Below are 17,455 nucleotides of genomic sequence, written 5' to 3' on the forward strand. Positions count from 1 at the left end.
AAGAGGGACTTTGCAATTAATTGCAATTCATCTGATCACTTCATAACATTCTGGCGTACATGCAAATTGCCATCATACAAATTGAGGGAGCAGACTGAAAATTAATATTTGTGTCATTCTCAATACTTTTGGCCATGACTGTACATAAACTCGAAATCATTGGCCACTTCAATAATGTTTACTCATCTCACATGTAAACTCAGCAAAAAAAGAAAAGTCCCCTTTTCAGGACCCTGTCTTTCAAAGATAATTCATAAAAATCAAAATAACTTTCCCATGCTTGTTCAACGAACCATAAACATTTAATGAACATGCATCTGTGGAACGGTCGTTAAGACACTAACAACTTACAGACGGTAGGCAATTAAGGTCACATTTATGAAAACTTAGGACACTAGAGGCCTTTCTACTGGCCTTTCTACTGGCTCTGAAAAACACCAAAAGAAAGATGCCCAGGGTCCCTGCTCATCTGTGTGAACGTGCCTTGGGCATGCTGCAAGGAGCCATGAGGACTGCAGATGTGGCCAGGGCAATAAATTGCAATGTCCATACTGTGAGACGCCTAAGACAGCGCTACAGGGAAACAGGAGGGACAGCTGATTGTTCTCGTATTACCAGAGCACGTGCAACACCTGCACAGGATCGGTACATCCGAACATCACACCTGCTGGACAGGTACAGAATGGCAACAACTGCCCGAGTTACACCAGGAACGCACAATCCAGCCATCAGATCAAATCAAATTTTATTTGTCACATACACATGGTTAGCAGATGTTAAATGCGAGTGTAGCGAAATGCTTGTGCTTCTAGTTCCGACAATGCAGTGATAACCAACAAGTAATCTAACTAACAATTCCAAAACTACTGTCTTATACACAGTGTAAGGGGATAAGGAACATGTACATAAGGATATATGAATGAGTGATGGTACAGAGCAGCATACAGTAGATGGTATCGAGTACAGTATATACATATGAGATGAGTGTGTAGACAAAGTAAACTAAGTGGCATAGTTAAAGTGGCTAGTGATACATGTGTTACATAAGGATGCAGTCGATGATGTAGAGTACAGTATATACATATGCATACGAGATGAATAATGTAGGGTAAGTAACATTATATAAGGTAGCATTGTTTAAAGTGGCTAGTGATATATTTACATCATTTCCCATCAATTCCAATTATTAAAATGGCTGGAGTTGGGTCAGTGTCAATGACAGTGTGTTGGCAGCAGCCACTCAATGTTAGTGGTGGCTGTTTAACAGTCTGATGGCCTTGAGATAGAAGCTGTTTTTCAGTCTCTCGGTCCCAGCTTTGATGCACCTGTACTGACCTCGCCTTCTGGATGATAGCGGGGTGAACAGGCAGTGGTTCGGGTGGTTGATGTCCTTGATGATCTTTATGGCCTTCCTGTAACAACGGGTGGTGTAGGTGTCCTGGAGGGCAGGTAGTTTGTCCCCGGTGATGCGTTGTGCAGTCCTCACTACCCTCTGGAGAGCCTTACGGTTGAGGGCGGAGCAGTTGCCGTACCAGGCGGTGATACAGCCCGCCAGGATGCTCTCGATTGTGCATCTGTAGAAGTTTGTGAGTGCTTTTGGTGACAAGCCGAATTTCTTCAGCCTCCTGAGGTTGAGTAGGCGCTGCTGCGCCTTCTTCACGACGCTGTCAGTGTGAGTGGACCAATTCAGTTTGTCTGTGATGTGTATGCCGAGGAACTTAAAACTAGCTACCCTCTCCACTACTGTTCCATCGATGTGGATAGGGGGGTGTTCCCTCTGCTGTTTCCTGAAGTCCACAATCATCTCCTTAGTTTTGTTGACGTTGAGTGTGAGGTTATTTTCCTGACACCACACTCCGAGGGCCCTCACCTCCTCCCTGTAGGCCGTCTCGTCGTTGTTGGTAATCAAGCCTACCACTGTTGTGTCGTCCACAAACTTGATGATTGAGTTGGAGGCGTGCGTGGCCCCGCAGTCGTGGGTGAACAGGGAGTACAGGAGAGGGCTCAGAACGCACCCTTGTGGGGCCCCCGTGTTGAGGATCAGCGGGGAGGAGATGTTGCCTACCCTCACCACCTGGGGGCGGCCCGTCAGGAAGTCCAGTACCCAGTTGCACAGGGCGGGGTCGAGACCCAGGGTCTCGAGCTTTATGACGAGCTTGGAGGGTACTATGATGTTGAATGCCGAGCTGTAGTCGATGAACAGCATTCTCACATAGGTATTCCTCTTGTCCAGGTGGGTTAGGGCAGTGTGCAGTGTGGTTGAGATTGCATCGTCTGTGGACCTATTTGGGCGGTAAGCAAATTGGAGTGGGTCTAGGGTGTCAGGTAGGGTGGAGGTGATATGGTCCTTGACTAGTCTCTCAAAGCACTTCATGATGACGGAAGTGAGTGCTACGGGGCGATAGTCACTTAGTTACCGTTGCCTTCTTGGATACAAGAACAATTGTGGCCATCTTGAAGCATATGGGGACAGCAGACTGGTATAGGGAGAGATTGAATATGTCTGTAAACACACCGGCCAGCTGGTCTGCGCATGCTCTGAGGGTGCGGCTGGGGATGCCGTCTGGGCCTGCAGCCTTGCGAGGGTTAACACGTTTAAATGTCTTACTCACCTCGGCTGCAGTGAAGGAGAGACCGCATGTTTCCGTTGCAGGCCGTGTCAGTGGCACTGTATTGTCCTCAAAGCGGGCAAAAAAGTTATTTAGTCTGCCTGGGAGCAAGACATCCTGGTCCGTGACTGGGCTGGATTTCATCTTGTAGTCCGTGATTGACTGTAGACCCTGCCACAAGCTCAGACTGTTCGCAATAGGCTGAGAAAGGCTGGACTGAGGGCTTGTAGGCCTGTTGTAAAGCAGGTCCTCACCAGACGTCACTGGCAACAACGTCGACTATGGGCACAAACCAACCGTCGCTGGACCAGACAGGACGGGGAAAAAAGTGCTCTTCACTGACGAGTCGCGGTTTTGTCTCACCAGGGGTGATGGTCGGATATGCGTTTATTGTCGAAGAAAGTAGCGTTACACTGAGGCCTATACTCTGGAGGGGGATTGATTTGAAGGTGGAGGGTCCATCATGGTCTGGGGTGTTGTGTGACAGCATCATCGGACTGAGCTTGTTGTCATTGCAGGCAATCTCAATGCTGTGTGTTACAGGGAAAACATACTCCCCCCTCATGTGGCACCCTTCCTGTAGGCTCATCCTGACATGTCCTTCCAGCATGACAATGCCACCAGCCATACTGCTCGTTCTGTGCGTGATTTCCTGCAAGAGAGGAATGTCTGTGTTCTGCCATGGCCAGCAAAGAGCCCGGATCTCAATCCCATTGAGCACGTCTGGGACCTGTTGGATCGGAAGGTGAGGGCTAGGGCCATTCCCCCCAGAAATGTCCGGGAACATGCAGGTGCCTTGGTAGAAGAGTGGGGTAACATCTCACAGCAAGAACTGGCAAATCTGGTACAGTCCATGAGGAGATGCACTGCAGTACTTGATGCAGCTAGTGGCCACACCAGATACTGACTGTTACTTTTGATTTTGAAACCCCCCTTGTTCCGGAACACATGATTCCACTTCTGTTCATCACATGTCTTTGGAACCTGTTCAGTTTATGTCTCAGTTGCTGAATCTTGTATGTTCATACACATTTTTACACATCTTAAGTTTGCTGAAAATAAACACGTGAGAGGACATTTATTTTTTTGCTTAGTTTATATACTGTATTTTATACCATCTATTGCATCTTGCCTATCCCGCTCGGTCATCGCTCATCCTTATTTATATGTACATATTCTTATTCCATCCCTTTAGATGTGTGTGTGTGTATTTGGTAGTTGTGGAATTGTTAGAATCTAGAAGCACAAGCATTGCTACACTCACATTAACATCTGCTGACCATGTGTATGTGTCCAATAAAATTTGATTTGAAGTGTCCACTTCATTTGAGGGCTGAGGGGTGTCTGGTGTTTTTTTATGCATTTGGGTGTTAATTGTGGGAGGCTCTGCCTGGGGAGACGACTTTCTGAGCATAGGTCATATTTTAAGCGATATGTTGCCCCCTGGCGTCACAACAGTACCTAAGTTAGTTCTGTAAAGTCACGTGATTTCTGGGAAAAGGAACGTCCCCCTCTGCTCTGTGCGAGGCAAGTAAACAACTTCTGTATTTCCAGTCAAAGTGCTATGCGGGGGTGCGCTCAACTGTAGTTAGGAAACGGAGGAAACGCAACCTAAGGTAAGCGAAACCAGGTCACCCAATAACATACATTATTGACAATCATTCAAATCTGTGGAAAAGATGTAGGTTTCGCTTCATGAGCAATCTTGATTTATTTAGTTCGCTATCTTTAGATGGAGACGAATAGTTTGATATATTTTTCATACCAACCGATGCAGAATAAAAAGTAATTACTTTAGGATCATGATCAACGTGATTCGGTCGCATGTGGCTCAGTTGGTCGAGCATAGCGCTTGCAAAGCCCGAATTGTGGGTTCGATTCCCACGGGGCACCCGTACGAACAAAAACAAATGTATGCACTCACTACTGTAAGTCGCGCTTATCAGCGTCTTCTGCATTTATAAAATGTAGTTATTTCATGCTTTATCATGAATATACAATTAAATATATTGTAATGAAACAGCAGGGAGCAGGTATCGAGCCCGAGATCCGGCGCGCTATCGACTGTGCCGCAAAAGAATGCTCCTGCGGGCAGAGCTGATTTCCGCGTTCATAAACCCAGGGTCGTTACACTATAGTATCGTCTCTAAGTGTAATCACAGTCAAACCATCTTTGGCATTATATTTACTCACCAATAATAAATTATTTAAAAGTCCAGTAAGTAACAATGTGAGCGACCCGACCAAATTCATATAGAAATGTGAGTTATGGATGTCATTTTCATTGAAAGCAAGTCTGAAGCTGTATATCCATTCTTTGTGCGCTACTTCTATGCTTACGGCTAGCTCATCTTTTTACTTCCTGTTTTGTACACCATCTTCAAACAGCTGAAAATAACTTGTTATTTATGCACTACCACACTCCTCACAGCTAGCACTCTTCGTGTATTCTGTTTGGTTGATTTATTTTCCATTGTATAGTGTATCGTTTTTATCAGACACAAAAATGTGTATTGCCAAACTAGACTCAAATGAAGTTATACTGCCTCTTCACAGCTATGGCATCTGGGAAAATTCGCTCCACGCGCAGACTACGCGCTTGGATGGTAGAACAGGTGAGTGTTTGTGGAGGATGGGCTCAATAGTCAAATGTGTGTTAATTGTAACAGCTGACTACAGTGAGTGTTTCAGCTGCTATGTCATAGTGATAGGTAGAGTCAATGTACTGTCTGGGAAATGGGTTCGAGTGTTTCCCAAGCAACACTCACCACATCCTGTTGAATGTATTGGTGCAGGTCAGCAGTGGGAAGTACCCTGGCCTGATATGGGACGACGACGACAAGACCATGTTTCGTATACCATGGAAACATGCCGGGAAACAAGAATTCCGCAGCGAAGTGGATGGTGCCATCTTCAAGGTCCTGACACTAACAATTTTATGACTAGTTCGTTGACATTTTACAGTAGGCTCGTCATGTATTATCTATTAAAAACACAGTAGTAGATATTACTTCCTGCATCTAAATGCCTTCCTCTTTCTACTCCTCGACAGGCGTGGGCAGTGTTTAAGGGGAAGTTGTCTGAGGGGTGTCATGCGGACCCTGCCTCCTGGAAGACGCGGCTGCGAGTTGCTCTCAATAAGAGCCCGGAGTTCAGAGAGGAACCTGAGAGGTCACAGCTGGAAATCTCCGAACCATACAAAGTCTACCGCCTCGTACCCATCAACGAACAAGGTGACCAGCACACACGCTGTTAGTTTGTTAAACTATGTTTATTTCTACCCCTCTGCTAAGATGATCCAGCCATTATCTTTTGATCCTTTGTGTAGACATCTATAACAACATCATACCTACGATCTGGCAATAGAAACTGGGTGTAGCCGCTTACATTCTTTAAATGTCACTCAAGGTTGAGAAGATTGACATTTGCCAACTTCAATACTCTAGTTCCCTCAGTCAGTCCAAAGGTTCATAGTCATACCAGAGTCAACCGTGCAAATTAGCACAACAATAACTCCATATAGTTTGTAGCTATGGAGACTTCAAAGCAGGGCAGTAAACAAATCCGTGACCTATGGTCCCTTTTCTCTTCACAGCATTGGGGAGTGTTGACATGAAGGTCCAAGCCAGAGCAGGGGGGAGGAAGAGAAGGAGCCGCGATTCAGACATCGAGGCGGAGGAAGAGGTGGTGAAGGTCAAGCAGATGAAAGAGGTTACCACCTCCCTACCAATCACCATGGTAGGTCTGGCATTTTTTTTTTAATAGAAACTTTTGGATGCATCTATTAGTTATGTCAGTCTCTCACCGACATGTTTGATGTTTCTATTTATCAGTCTGTTCAGGAGATTGAGGAAAGTGTTCTTACAATCCAGCTAGACCAGGTTGATCAGCCCTCGGTCATGGTGAAGAGTGCTGGGAGTAAGTCTTATGTCTTACTAACGCAATGTCATGTCTGTCAGACACTGAATCTTGATGTTAGTTGATGCTGGATCTCTCAGCCACTGTCTCTTCAGTCTGTGGAGTTCCAATAGCATGTGGTTGATTGACATGCTCTTGACATTCTGTTGTCTTCCTCTAGCAGTCAATGAGATCCAGGTGAACTTCACGATCGAGACTGTCCCTCCCCCTGGAGGTAATGCTACAGTAAATGCTAGACAGAGTATATCAGAACTGTTTTTCATCACATACACTGAAAATGCAGTCTGCTGTCTCTCATTCAATCTCATTCTCTCCCCCAGCCCGGGACTCTTTCCATGTCTTAGTGAAGTACATGGGAGAGGAGGTGCTTAAACGTGGGGTCATGGGCAGCGATGTCCGGATCGCCTATCTGCCCTCTTCGCCCGTTCCCCCCACCCTGATGGTTGCTGGGTTCCCCCGCATCCCCCTGCCTGACCCCCCTTCCACCTTGACCTCCAGCATCGGGCCCCAGTTCCAGGCCCTCTCCACCCTGCTGCCCTTCATGGAGAAAGGGGTGATCCTGACCTCCATGAGAACAGGGGTCTATGCTAAGCGCTACTGCCAGGGCCAGGTGTTCTGGACAGGGCCACATTCAGCCACGGCGGGACCGCACAAGATGAACCATGCTGTGGAGCCCGTGCGGCTCTTCGATAGAGAGGCTTTCAGAATGGGTGAGTGACATGGGGCTGTTCAGTCTCTCGGTGAGGATCACCCCACTTCTTTTTTGTCCCCTTAATAGATTTGAGTATTTCAGCAGTCAGTGTGTATTTACTGACTGTTTCCTTAGAGCTAGACCACTTCAGCAGCCACGGGGGAGACCCTCCTCAGTGTGGCTTCACCTTGTATTTCAGTGACAAAGAGGACCCATCCAGCAAACTCATCGTCACACAGGTACAGCTGACTAAGCCGTTCCCACCTAATCATAAAATAACTGTTAAACCTGTTCAAATGTAAACAAAAAGGTGTAGCAAATGCATACCGTAGAATGTTAATACTAGTCTATTCAATCTGCATCACAGAAGTTCAGCTTTAAAGCGTGATTGAAATTTAAAGGCAATGTTTCTGCTTTAGCGAAGACTGCATGTGTGCTCAATCTGAAATTACCTTTAAAATATATATATATATATTTTTAATCGGGGAATCTGTTAACAGCTTTACAGATTGAATAGATCCCTAAAGTTTATGAAAGTACGGCATTGGTACACCTTATTTTTCCCTGTGAAATAAGAGGGATTGAACCACCCACCCCCTCTCCTCCAGATAACCCTACCCTGGGCTCAGCAGCAGGTCAAGGAAGCTGAAGATTTCCGGGAGTCAATGACCTACTTCCGCAACATAACCAGCGAATCAGGAGAGGTCACCATCAACCTGGTATCAGGTTCATTGCTATCCGAGATCCTTGGGACGTCCCTACCTTAAACCCTAAACATTTTAAAATGTCAACTTCAAATGGGGGCTGGATAGCACGTAAAAGTGGCCTTTAGCATCCAATTACAGGACATCTTGTATAATTGACTAGTCTTTTTTTAAATGAAGCACTCTGATCTGATACTAAGGTATACACATGATGCACTACATTTACATTTAAGTCATTTAGCAGACGCTCTTATCCAGAGCGACTTCACTACATGGAGTGGAAGATGTCACTTTGGTTTTGCCCTCAGTATTGCCCTTTACCAACTTGTGATGTTATACTGATGTTCCAAACTCACTTTTATATGGAGTCAGATACTTCTACTCCTTGTTGCAGTCTTTGAAGTCTGACTGGTACTGCGTCAGACACCTCTCCGTCCAAATGTTGCTTACATAGGTGTACCTGTTGACCAAGTTGTTTTAAGTAGCATATGAGAGAAACACTGGCTGAAGGTCAGTGATTTGATCTTCACCATGCCAACCGTTATGAGGCGGGAAACTAACTTGTCTTCCATTTGTTTCTGAAAGTGGTAACGCACATTTCTATAGAGGACATTAATATTCTTAGACTTTGAAGCAGGCTCCTTCACTAGAGACATTGGACTCTTTTAAATGTGTTTGCAAGTATGTATTCAAGAGCAAGTGAGTTTGTTTTGCATTTGTTGATCTTCTCTCCATAACTCAGCACTTACTACTAGTCCCAACCGTAGGAAGTTAGTGTTAATGAGATTGGCCCAGTTTTGCATGGCAGGTCACTTTACAGGTTTACCCAATTAGTAAATTACACAAGCCACAGTATAAAGCAGGTGTGGAGACTGTACTAGGGACCATGTCTGAAAGGTTGTTTTCTGCACCTTTGAACTGGCAATCTGTTCGATCTTGCTCTATTGCACAAATCAAGTATATTTATACATAAGATCTACTTAAGCCTTTAAGTGCACAAGGTGATGGCTGGCCTCGTCAGACTTTTTAATCTGTTAGTATTGTAGAAATTAATGTGAATTGATATTTATATGAACATAGCACATGAACACTTGAAGTAGTTTGTAGATGTAGTTTAATAAATGTATATAAGGTTACACACTGAAAGCAGTGGGACAGGATGCACATAATGTGATGCCATTAGCAGTCAGTGAACTATGAGCACAGCTTTGTCAGTTGTAAGTGGGTTAACAACATGGCTACTGGGTTTGACAAGGCACACTGACTGAGAGACCGGAAGACTGCACAGATTTGTCAAACTGTAAATATTTGTTATTTATGCTCGTCTTTTATTCAATGTTCTGTCTGACCGCATTAAATGTATTTCATATTATCTTGGATGATGTGCGCTTATTTGACTGTTAGATGTTAATAAAAATATTCTTAATTTGTAGTATCAGTAGGTTTAAGACAAATAATTCAAACTTTTTCAAAGTAACAAATTAAACCACAAACTTATTTCAGACATTACCATTGGCTGGTGAGGCAAGCTCTGCTATTTTGGCATTGAGTTTCTGATTTGTCCAGTCCCTAGTGATGTCGTCCAAATGGCTGTCAAAATCCACTAATAATGAGTGATCTCCAGAGTCCAGCAGCTGATTGGCTATTTCCCGAGTCTCCTCCCACTGCCGCAGCATTATCCTGGAAGAAAAACAAAGGTAGCTTTAAATGAACCTGTACTTCCCTCTTCAGGTACTAACACTAACCATGTTTCCATCCAACCTTTTTATGCAAGTGAAGTAAGTACATGACAGATGAAAAATGTCCCGACAGGCCTGATGGAAACATTACATTTGGCGGTGCACTTTCCAAATGTTGGCAAAACATGCTAGACAAGGTGGGATCTTTTTGTCTAAAATTGTGTAAATGACAAAACGCTTATGTACATTGATAACCATATCGAAGTAAACTTGGAGTCAGGCGATATGTTATGTTGTCCTCCCACTACGACTTGGGAAAGTATGCAATTTATTAGGCAACAGATGAAATAAGTTATGATATACTTTACAAGGTGGTGAAAGTGCAGTGATGAGCTTTATGCTCCTTTCCAATAAATATTGAGGGTCTAATTCTGGTGACATGCTTGGCTGCCATTTCACAAAGATAATCTCTCTTTTGTCCTTAATACTCTCATGTAGGTGTAACCGATGTGAAATGGCTAGCTAGTTAGCGGTGGTGCGCACTAATAGCGTTTCAATCGGTGACGTCACTTGCACTGAGACCTTGAAGTAGTGGTTCCCCTTACTTTGCACTGAGACCTTGAAGTAGTGGTTCCCCTTACTTTGCAAGGGCCACGGCTTTTGTGGAGCGATGGGTAACTGCTTTCATGGGTGTCAGTTGTCTGTGTGTGCAAGAGGGTCCCTGGTTCGAGCCCGGATTAAAAAGTTATACTGTTACATAGGCTATACCCGCACTATCTGCCAGCTGTTGGCTAGAGCACACGTACTAAGACCAGAGTGGACACATTCATTATAACGCAACATTTTGTGACAAAACCATCAGAAGAGTTGAAAATGTGATAAACCCATTTAACTTGTACTTTTTATTATTTCGGTACATGGGAATTTAACCACAAGTTGTTTTTATGTGCACTAGGTCATCACACACAGCCTTTTATCTGCAACGAGTCAATTTGATGGAAACATTTCTGGTGGGAAAATACACATTGTTTTTATGCAGATCTTAGAATATTCGCATGAAAATCTGTCACCATTTAGATGGAAACCTAGCTACAGACTTTTGGAATTTAGTTCCATGCTCACTCAGGTGCAATGTATGTAGTCATATGCAGTTGATAAAAGGTGTGCTATTAACAGAAAAGCAAACTGTAGTTAACTACAGTATCTTGAAAGAAGGATAGCAGAGATGTCCAGCTCTTACGTATGTTTGTCTTTGAGGGTCCAGCGGGTGTCTTTCCGCTCATACATCACTATGGGAGGCACCCTGTAGTCAGGTGACATCTTTCCACCATCAATCTGAAAAGCCACATAGATCAGAGAAGTAGATTTACCAAAAATCTGCATTGTGACCATGTACACACACAGGAATTTAGACTACATTTTCGTGGATACTTACCATTAACAAAACTGCATTGTTACACTGCTCGGCAATCTTATCTGCAATCTTCAATGCACATGGCGTAGGGCTGCCCAGCGAAGGAGAGAGAGAAGGAATGGTTAGTGTTTAACACAGGTGATATTTTTATTTAACTAAGCAAGTCAGCTAAGAACAAATTCGTATTTTACAATGACAGCAGTGCATGACAGCATGTGATAAGCAGGCTATACAAACGACCAAATAGAGAAAATAACATCTACAGAGGTGAAGCTGGACCACTATGGGACACACCTGTTGTCTGACACACAAGCGTTGGCTTGGTAGTATCCTACAATCCTTTGCTGTGTCTGTGCACACCATACATCCACCTGAAGCAAAAGGTATGATACATTACAACATAACAAATACATTAAGTCAAAAGACAACCACAATGTACATGCACCACTGCCAGGTAAGGACGAGTAGTTAGGCTAACTGTATTGGTCATTTCAGACACGTGTTTGACAGTGAAGACCACTCAGGATATTAAATGGTTACCTGTGTGAGACCCAGCTGGGTGATGGGAGCCAAAGGTAAGTGAGAGTGGAGCAGGGGAACACAGTCCGTCACACACACAGCACCACCTGCTGGACTGGACGACAACAGCAGCCCATTGACACTACACCGTGGAAACAAACAGCCGTGCAGGTACATCTTCACATAGGCCAGACAGGACAGCTCAACCTCCCCCATTGCTGTGGACAGAAAAGGGTGCACAGACCAGAGAAAATGCAGCAAACTGCATTTAGTGAGGAATACGTTATTGTAGTTATTCCATGTCACTATAACAAAACACTATTGTTAGCTGGATTTGAGCATTTTGATGGCAGAAGTCATGAAAGCTGAGATGGTAATAAATAGGTGTAACAGCTATAGTAGCTAGCTGAAATGGTAGCCAGCTGGTTAGCACACATCTTATGGTCGAAGGGCCTGCCTACGTAGATAGTTATGGCCAATAGTAGTTACTGTCCTTTTATTAAAATATAAACTGGGAAAGTCTATAGTGTAGATATTGAAAAAAAACAATTATTTGATAGGCTATATAGGCGTTCATCACGAGTTAACGTTACATTAGCTAGCTAACAGTTAGTAGCAAGCTAGGCTTACCGTCAATGGATATTATTTGCTGGGATGAAATTTCAGAAGTCCAGTAAAACAAACGTCTTGTTTGAAACTCATCTAATAGTGCGTGTTAATACATATATAACTGAATATTGATCATTTACAAACGTTTGCACTGTGGAGCTGAAACTGCACCATTCATTAAGACCATTTCCTGTTCCGTGCCCGCCTACCAACAGTACATCTGCATTTGGGTTGGTAACAATAGCGACTGTCTAAAGTTCTATTGGCGTCTCAGTATGCCAATCATTTGGAAGTGGATCCGTTCTTCAAGTAGTGACGGTGTCTCCTCCTGGTGGACAGAGTTTGACATACCTTGTAACCCAATCATGCATTCATGTTTTTTTGACACACTTACAAAATATGATATGTAGTATAGCCAGATCTGTTTGTGCCGTCTTTTCAACTCCTATAGTCAGTGACATTAACATAAATATTGTCAGAGAATGCAGTAAATAGTCTCTCTTTGTAAAAGTAAATTCAGTTGACAAATCTGTCTTTCAACTACCAATACAGTAGACAAATACATTTATTTTATTTAGACAATTCTAGATACAATCAACATTAGTCATAAAATATATATATATATATACACACACATACACCTGTAGCTACAGTCAACTGTTCATTGGAAAATACTATTTTCAACCCAGCACCCGTTTCAACGCAATATCCATTGCACTCCTGCCGTGCAAAAGAAGCACACCTCCACCAACCATTTACTGATATTTGGACTAGTTTGGACCAGTGTTGCTGTATGACCTGTAAAATACTTGGCAGGACAAGCAAACTCTTAACTGGAAGAAAAAAAAAAGTCATGAGCTGATATCGGTTTTCAGTCATCACATAAATACACACATATTGCAAAGGAGGCTGGTGAGGGGAGAACAGCTCATAATAATGGAAACCATGTGTTTGATACCGTTCCATACATTCTGTTCCAGCCATTACTATGAGCCTGTTCTCTCCAGCCACTGTGCAGATGCTATCTGACACAATTAAAAACAATAAGCTAAAACAGAATAGCAGGCACCATGTTGAATAGTTCCGTTTTTTTAACAGTGCTTCCCTTGCAATGTCAACTCGAGCATTAGAGGGGAGATATTCCAACACAAGGCGTGTTGTGGTGACTGTTCCAGTTCCAGCCACACAATGACACTTGGTAACTCACTGGCACCCTTTGTTGGCTATTCAATCCATTTTCTGAAGAGGATGGGTGAGTTTCTGAAACAGACTGCATCTGGGGGAGGAGTTTAGGGTTATGAGAACTCCTCTGTGAACCGCGTATGAAACTCCCTGATCTTTTCTAAAACGATCTTCAGCTTTTCAGTTGCAGGCAAGATGGTCATCCTACAGAAAGAATGAATTTTTCGGTGTTATCATCCATCCTACCTACCATCACTAAACACTGGCATTGACACTGTACAGTAGCAGTGAACAGGTCTAACCTGAAGTGGTAGGTTCCATCCCTCTGTCCGAAGCCACTCCCTGGGACCAGACAGATGCCCATCTCCTCCAGCAGTTTCATACAGTAGAACATGTCTGGAGCCTGTTCCTGTTCCTATACACACAGCGACACAGAGCGTGCAGGGGGCATATGGGTTGAACAACATTGGAAGAAAACAACTGAGAAGCGCATCAGAAACAGGCAGATCATTTAAATACAAGTAAAGAGGGGGGGTTAGAGAGCGAGGAAGAGAGACCTTGGCCGCGTTGATGGCTTTCTCTGGCAGTGTGAGGCGGGGGAAGGTGTACATGGCTCCCTGGACAGGGTTACAGTGGATCCCTGGGACTGTGTTGAGGACTTGCTCTGTCATCTTGGCCTTCTCAGACAGGATATGTAGGTTGGCAGTACGCTCCTGTAAACAGGTCAGGTTAATACCAACAAGTTGGTATATTTTATTTTACATACAAATAAAATAAACAGCACTTGTTACACTGTAATAACCTTCATGGAACATTTATCCTAACTGAACAGCCACATCATGTGTATGCTGACCTTGATGAAGGTGGCGTAGGAAGGTTCGTCAGGCTGGGGGGGGTTGACTACCAGGTCCAGTAGGACCTGCCCAGGGATGGAGGGGCACAGCTGCACAGACACCAGCTTAGTCAGCTGCAACTTCACCTCAGGGTCCATGTTAATCACCTCCATGTATCCTCCCCTGAAACCACACCTGCAGGACAGTCAGTGACAAACATCAACATGGTACATTAACTTATCCCTTGCAGAAAATTGGAGAACACTTCATTCACAGCCAACGTATCAAAGGTAAGTTTTATAAAGAGCCAAGTAGTGCAGTCAGTCACCATCTGAGAATGTATGGGTGTGTAGCTAAAGACTTACTCTCCCATGTAGCATTTGGAGATGGAATGGAAGGAGGCCAGCTCCACAACACTGGAGTACTCAGATCCCATCTCAAATAGAACCTTCTTAAAGGAGTGGAACTGGCAACCCTCCATGTACACATTATCCTGGTAAACCTATCAGGAAAAGAGGGAGGGAGTCATACATATTGAGTAACTAGTCTAGAAGAAACACCTTAGAGAAGGGGGAGAAAGGTCAAACCAGGTCAAACCAGAAACAAGAGATTAATAATAATACAAATGACCTCATCAGCCATCAGGAAAAGGTGCTCCTCAGCAGCGAATCGGATCACATCTTCAATGCACTGCCTGTTCTGGACTTCACCTATCACAGTGAAGGGAGTACACTAATCAGAACAGAGATTGGGTATAAATTAAAAAGGACTCACAGATCACTAATGTTTTGGAACGGAAACTTTTCCACATACCTGTGGGGTTGCCAGGGTTGATAATGCAGAGGGCGCGGGGGTTACAGTGCTCCCTAGCTGCCTTCACAGCCCTCCTCAGCTCACCAACGTCCAGGCTCCAGCACTTGTCCTCATCCAGGTAGTAGCTGATCTGGACAGCCGCCAGCACAGCCAGAGCACCAGAGTAGAGGGGGTACTGAGGGATGGAGATCATCACCCCTGTACGGGTCTTCCCCTCGCCTGACGTCAACAACTTCAGCATGGTCTACAGGACAGAGGGGGAGATATGAGGGAGGTAGAAAGGACTGAAAGGGGAGAGTCATGTACTGTAGATCGAATTGCCATTGACCGGAAATTAAAATAAAGGTTGTCGTCGTCATTCTTACCACTATAGCATCACTGGCCCCAGTAGAGAGGTAGATGTCGTCAGGGTTACTGGGAATTCCACTGTCCCGCTTCTCAATGTATTTAGCAACATCTTGTCGTATGACCTCAATGCCTGAACTAGCACTGTATGCACCTGGAGTAAAAATACAAGTTCAGTGGATATTTATCCAATGTTTGTCATTCAGCATGTACACACTGCCTGCCTACAGTAGAACTAGCGGTGTTTCACCTAAACTACCCCCTCCACAGGCCTGAAGGATGCGCCGTGCTCGGTTTTTAGCGTCCTCTGGAAACTTGTCGTCTTCTAGGAGATCCGGGTACACGCACAGCGCTATAACCTGACAGGAACAAAGCAGATCAAGTCATATTTTGTAAATAGTCATCTGTAATAATGGGACACTTGGATATAAAAATGTACCACAGGTTTAGAACAATTAACAGACCTGTCTGAAGAATGTGATTGGTTTCTGGCCCATGGCATGTGCATCACCGATGTTGGCTTTAATGACCTCAGTGAAGGGCTTCTTAACTCCCTGCAAACAAAACAGAGTTACAGTTAATACACAGATATGGTTATCCACAGTGCATTCAGAAAGTATTCAGACCCCTTGACTTTTTCCACATTACAGCCTTACTCTAAAATATATTACATTGTTTCGTTGCATCAATCTACCCACAATGACAAAGGGAAAAACAGGTTTAGAATTGTTTGCAAAAGTATTTTTTTTAATTAAACATTATTTCCATAAGTATTCAGACCCTTTGCTATGAGACTTGAAATTGATCTCAACTGATTCACCTCATTCTATAAATGAACAAAAATATAATGATTTTACTGAGTTAAAGTTCATAAGGACATCAGTTGATTTAAAATAAATTCATTAGGCCCTAATCTACGGATTTCAAATGACTGGGCAGGGGAGCAGCCATGGGTGACGTGGTTACATGTGGTCTGTGATTGTGAGGCCGGTTGGACGTTCTGACAAATTCTCTAAAATGACGTAGGTGGCTTATGGTAAGGAAATGACCATTAAAATATCTGGCAACAGCTCTGGTGGACATTCCTGCAGTCACCATGTCAATTACATGCTCCCTCAAAACTTGAGACATCTGTGGCATTGTGTTGTGACAAAACCACACATTTTAAAGTGGCCTTTTGTCCCGAGCACAAGGTACACCTGTGTAATGATCATGCTGTTTAATCAGCTTCTTGATATGCCACGCCTGTCAGGTGGATGGACCATCTTGGCAAAGGAGAAATGCTCACTAACAGAGATGTAAATTAAATGTATGCTTTTCTTTTGCATATGGAACATTTCAGCTCATAAAACTTGGGACCAACATATTTTTCTTCAGTGTAATTACCATACAGGTCAGGACCTGTATCCACAACGCATGTCAGAAAAGATCCTAGGAATCCTGTTAAAAAGAGACACTGCCCAGAAAAAAAGTGAGCCAGGAGTAAAACCAACTCAAATGTTTCTCAGCTAGTAAAACACAACAGGTATTGCAAAGGAAATACAATGACGCTCATTGCATGGTTGCAAATTACGGGGAACAACTAATCGCGATAAGGCATGGACAACACCGGTGAACACTATAGCACGCTTCAGACAATCGAGTCACGACGTCAAGTCATTTTATTGAAATGACGTGGAAACCTTCACATTCACTCAGTGGGAGTGAATGTGACCGTACAATCAAATGTTGCGATGGTAAATCGTGAGATATAATTTGCCTGACATAAAATCACTTTGCCTACATATTGGCCAATAATTAAGAGCAGGCATTCATTTTTTATAAATTCTGATGTTATTAAAAGCGCAATGGACAATTACCGTTATGTCAACACACTCGTCGCTCCCGTTTCACAACTAAATTGCTTTGACACTGTGGGCATCAAGTCACTTGCCGATAATGTTGCATACAACATTTGAAGTGTCATTACATTGGGTTCTACATTAACATAAGCCTTTGATGCCTTCAATTGCCCAACTTCAAGGCATGACGAATTTATCCCCCAAAAGGGATAACTTGAAATAACAAATCGATAGAAATACGTGCTTATTTATTAGCCTCGTTATAAGTATTTAGGCACAGGCCTATCATGTGAAATGG

At 43.7% G+C, this 17,455-nt stretch overlaps 3 protein-coding genes across 11 annotated transcripts in view; 1 reads left to right on the forward strand and 2 right to left on the reverse strand.

Annotated features, from left to right (window-relative positions):
- Positions 1 to 4,123: 4,123 nt before the first annotated feature.
- Positions 4,124 to 9,294, forward strand: LOC124039578 (interferon regulatory factor 4-like). Of its 2 annotated transcripts, none has more exons than XM_046355697.1 (10): positions 4,124 to 4,225; positions 5,166 to 5,224; positions 5,405 to 5,527; positions 5,662 to 5,842; positions 6,205 to 6,347; positions 6,443 to 6,527; positions 6,688 to 6,741; positions 6,848 to 7,237; positions 7,354 to 7,457; positions 7,827 to 9,294. In XM_046355697.1, the coding sequence occupies exons 2-10, from the start codon at positions 5,168 to 5,170 to the stop codon at positions 7,983 to 7,985; spliced, it is 1,296 nt and encodes a 431-aa protein (XP_046211653.1). In that variant the 5' UTR covers positions 4,124 to 4,225; positions 5,166 to 5,167; the 3' UTR covers positions 7,986 to 9,294. The 2 variants fall into 2 exon arrangements, with proteins under 2 accessions (XP_046211653.1, XP_046211654.1); XM_046355698.1 differs by having other exon boundaries at positions 6,691 to 6,741.
- On the reverse strand, positions 9,020 to 12,542 carry LOC124039579 (ER membrane protein complex subunit 9-like). 2 transcript variants are annotated; one of them, XM_046355699.1, is made up of 6 exons: positions 12,165 to 12,542; positions 11,556 to 11,752; positions 11,310 to 11,386; positions 11,037 to 11,106; positions 10,842 to 10,936; positions 9,020 to 9,602 (listed from the first exon to the last, which is right to left on the reverse strand). In XM_046355699.1, exons 2-6 carry the CDS (start codon positions 11,748 to 11,750, stop codon positions 9,422 to 9,424), a joined length of 618 nt encoding a protein of 205 aa, XP_046211655.1. In that variant the 5' UTR covers positions 11,751 to 11,752; positions 12,165 to 12,542; the 3' UTR covers positions 9,020 to 9,421. The 2 variants fall into 2 exon arrangements, with proteins under 2 accessions (XP_046211655.1, XP_046211656.1); XM_046355700.1 differs by having other exon boundaries at positions 11,556 to 11,796.
- A 148-nt stretch (positions 12,543 to 12,690) lies between these two features.
- LOC124039577 (alanine aminotransferase 2-like) overlaps positions 12,691 to 17,455 on the reverse strand; it is a 28,335-nt gene continuing 23,570 nt past the window's right edge. For 4 of the 7 annotated variants that reach the window (XM_046355696.1, XM_046355689.1, XM_046355694.1 and 1 more), the window contains exons 3-11: positions 15,781 to 15,870; positions 15,567 to 15,675; positions 15,337 to 15,470; positions 14,972 to 15,215; positions 14,789 to 14,868; positions 14,524 to 14,660; positions 14,179 to 14,353; positions 13,628 to 14,038; positions 12,691 to 13,419 (exon numbers count right to left, since the gene is read on the reverse strand). In XM_046355696.1, the coding sequence (XP_046211652.1) occupies positions 13,270 to 13,419; positions 13,628 to 14,038; positions 14,179 to 14,353; positions 14,524 to 14,660; positions 14,789 to 14,868; positions 14,972 to 15,215; positions 15,337 to 15,470; positions 15,567 to 15,675; positions 15,781 to 15,870 (1,530 nt within the window). In that variant the 3' untranslated portion in view covers positions 12,691 to 13,269. Of the gene's footprint in view, positions 13,530 to 13,627; positions 14,039 to 14,178; positions 14,354 to 14,523; positions 14,661 to 14,788; positions 14,869 to 14,971; positions 15,216 to 15,336; positions 15,471 to 15,566; positions 15,676 to 15,780; positions 15,871 to 17,455 lie in introns of all 7 variants that reach the window. The other 3 variants (XM_046355693.1, XM_046355692.1, XM_046355690.1) reach the window with 3 other exon arrangements.

This window comes from Oncorhynchus gorbuscha, linkage group LG07 (genome assembly GCF_021184085.1).
Source record: "Oncorhynchus gorbuscha isolate QuinsamMale2020 ecotype Even-year linkage group LG07, OgorEven_v1.0, whole genome shotgun sequence".
Lineage (NCBI taxonomy): Eukaryota > Metazoa > Chordata > Actinopteri > Salmoniformes > Salmonidae > Oncorhynchus > Oncorhynchus gorbuscha.

Coding starts and splice junctions, on each gene's coding strand:
- LOC124039579 (XM_046355699.1), bottom strand. CDS start 11,750: ATGGGGGAGGTTGAGCTGTCCTGTCTGGCCTATGTGAAGATGTACCTG. Junction 11,387..11,555: donor CCCAGCTGGGTCTCACACAG/GTAACCATTTAA, acceptor CTTTTGCTTCAG/GTGGATGTATGGTGTGCACA. Junction 11,107..11,309: donor GCTTGTGTGTCAGACAACAG/GTGTGTCCCATA, acceptor TTCGCTGGGCAG/CCCTACGCCATGTGCATTGA.
- LOC124039578 (XM_046355697.1), top strand. CDS start 5,168: ATGGCATCTGGGAAAATTCGCTCCACGCGCAGACTACGCGCTTGGATG. Junction 5,225..5,404: donor GCGCTTGGATGGTAGAACAG/GTGAGTGTTTGT, acceptor GTATTGGTGCAG/GTCAGCAGTGGGAAGTACCC. Junction 5,528..5,661: donor TGGATGGTGCCATCTTCAAG/GTCCTGACACTA, acceptor ACTCCTCGACAG/GCGTGGGCAGTGTTTAAGGG.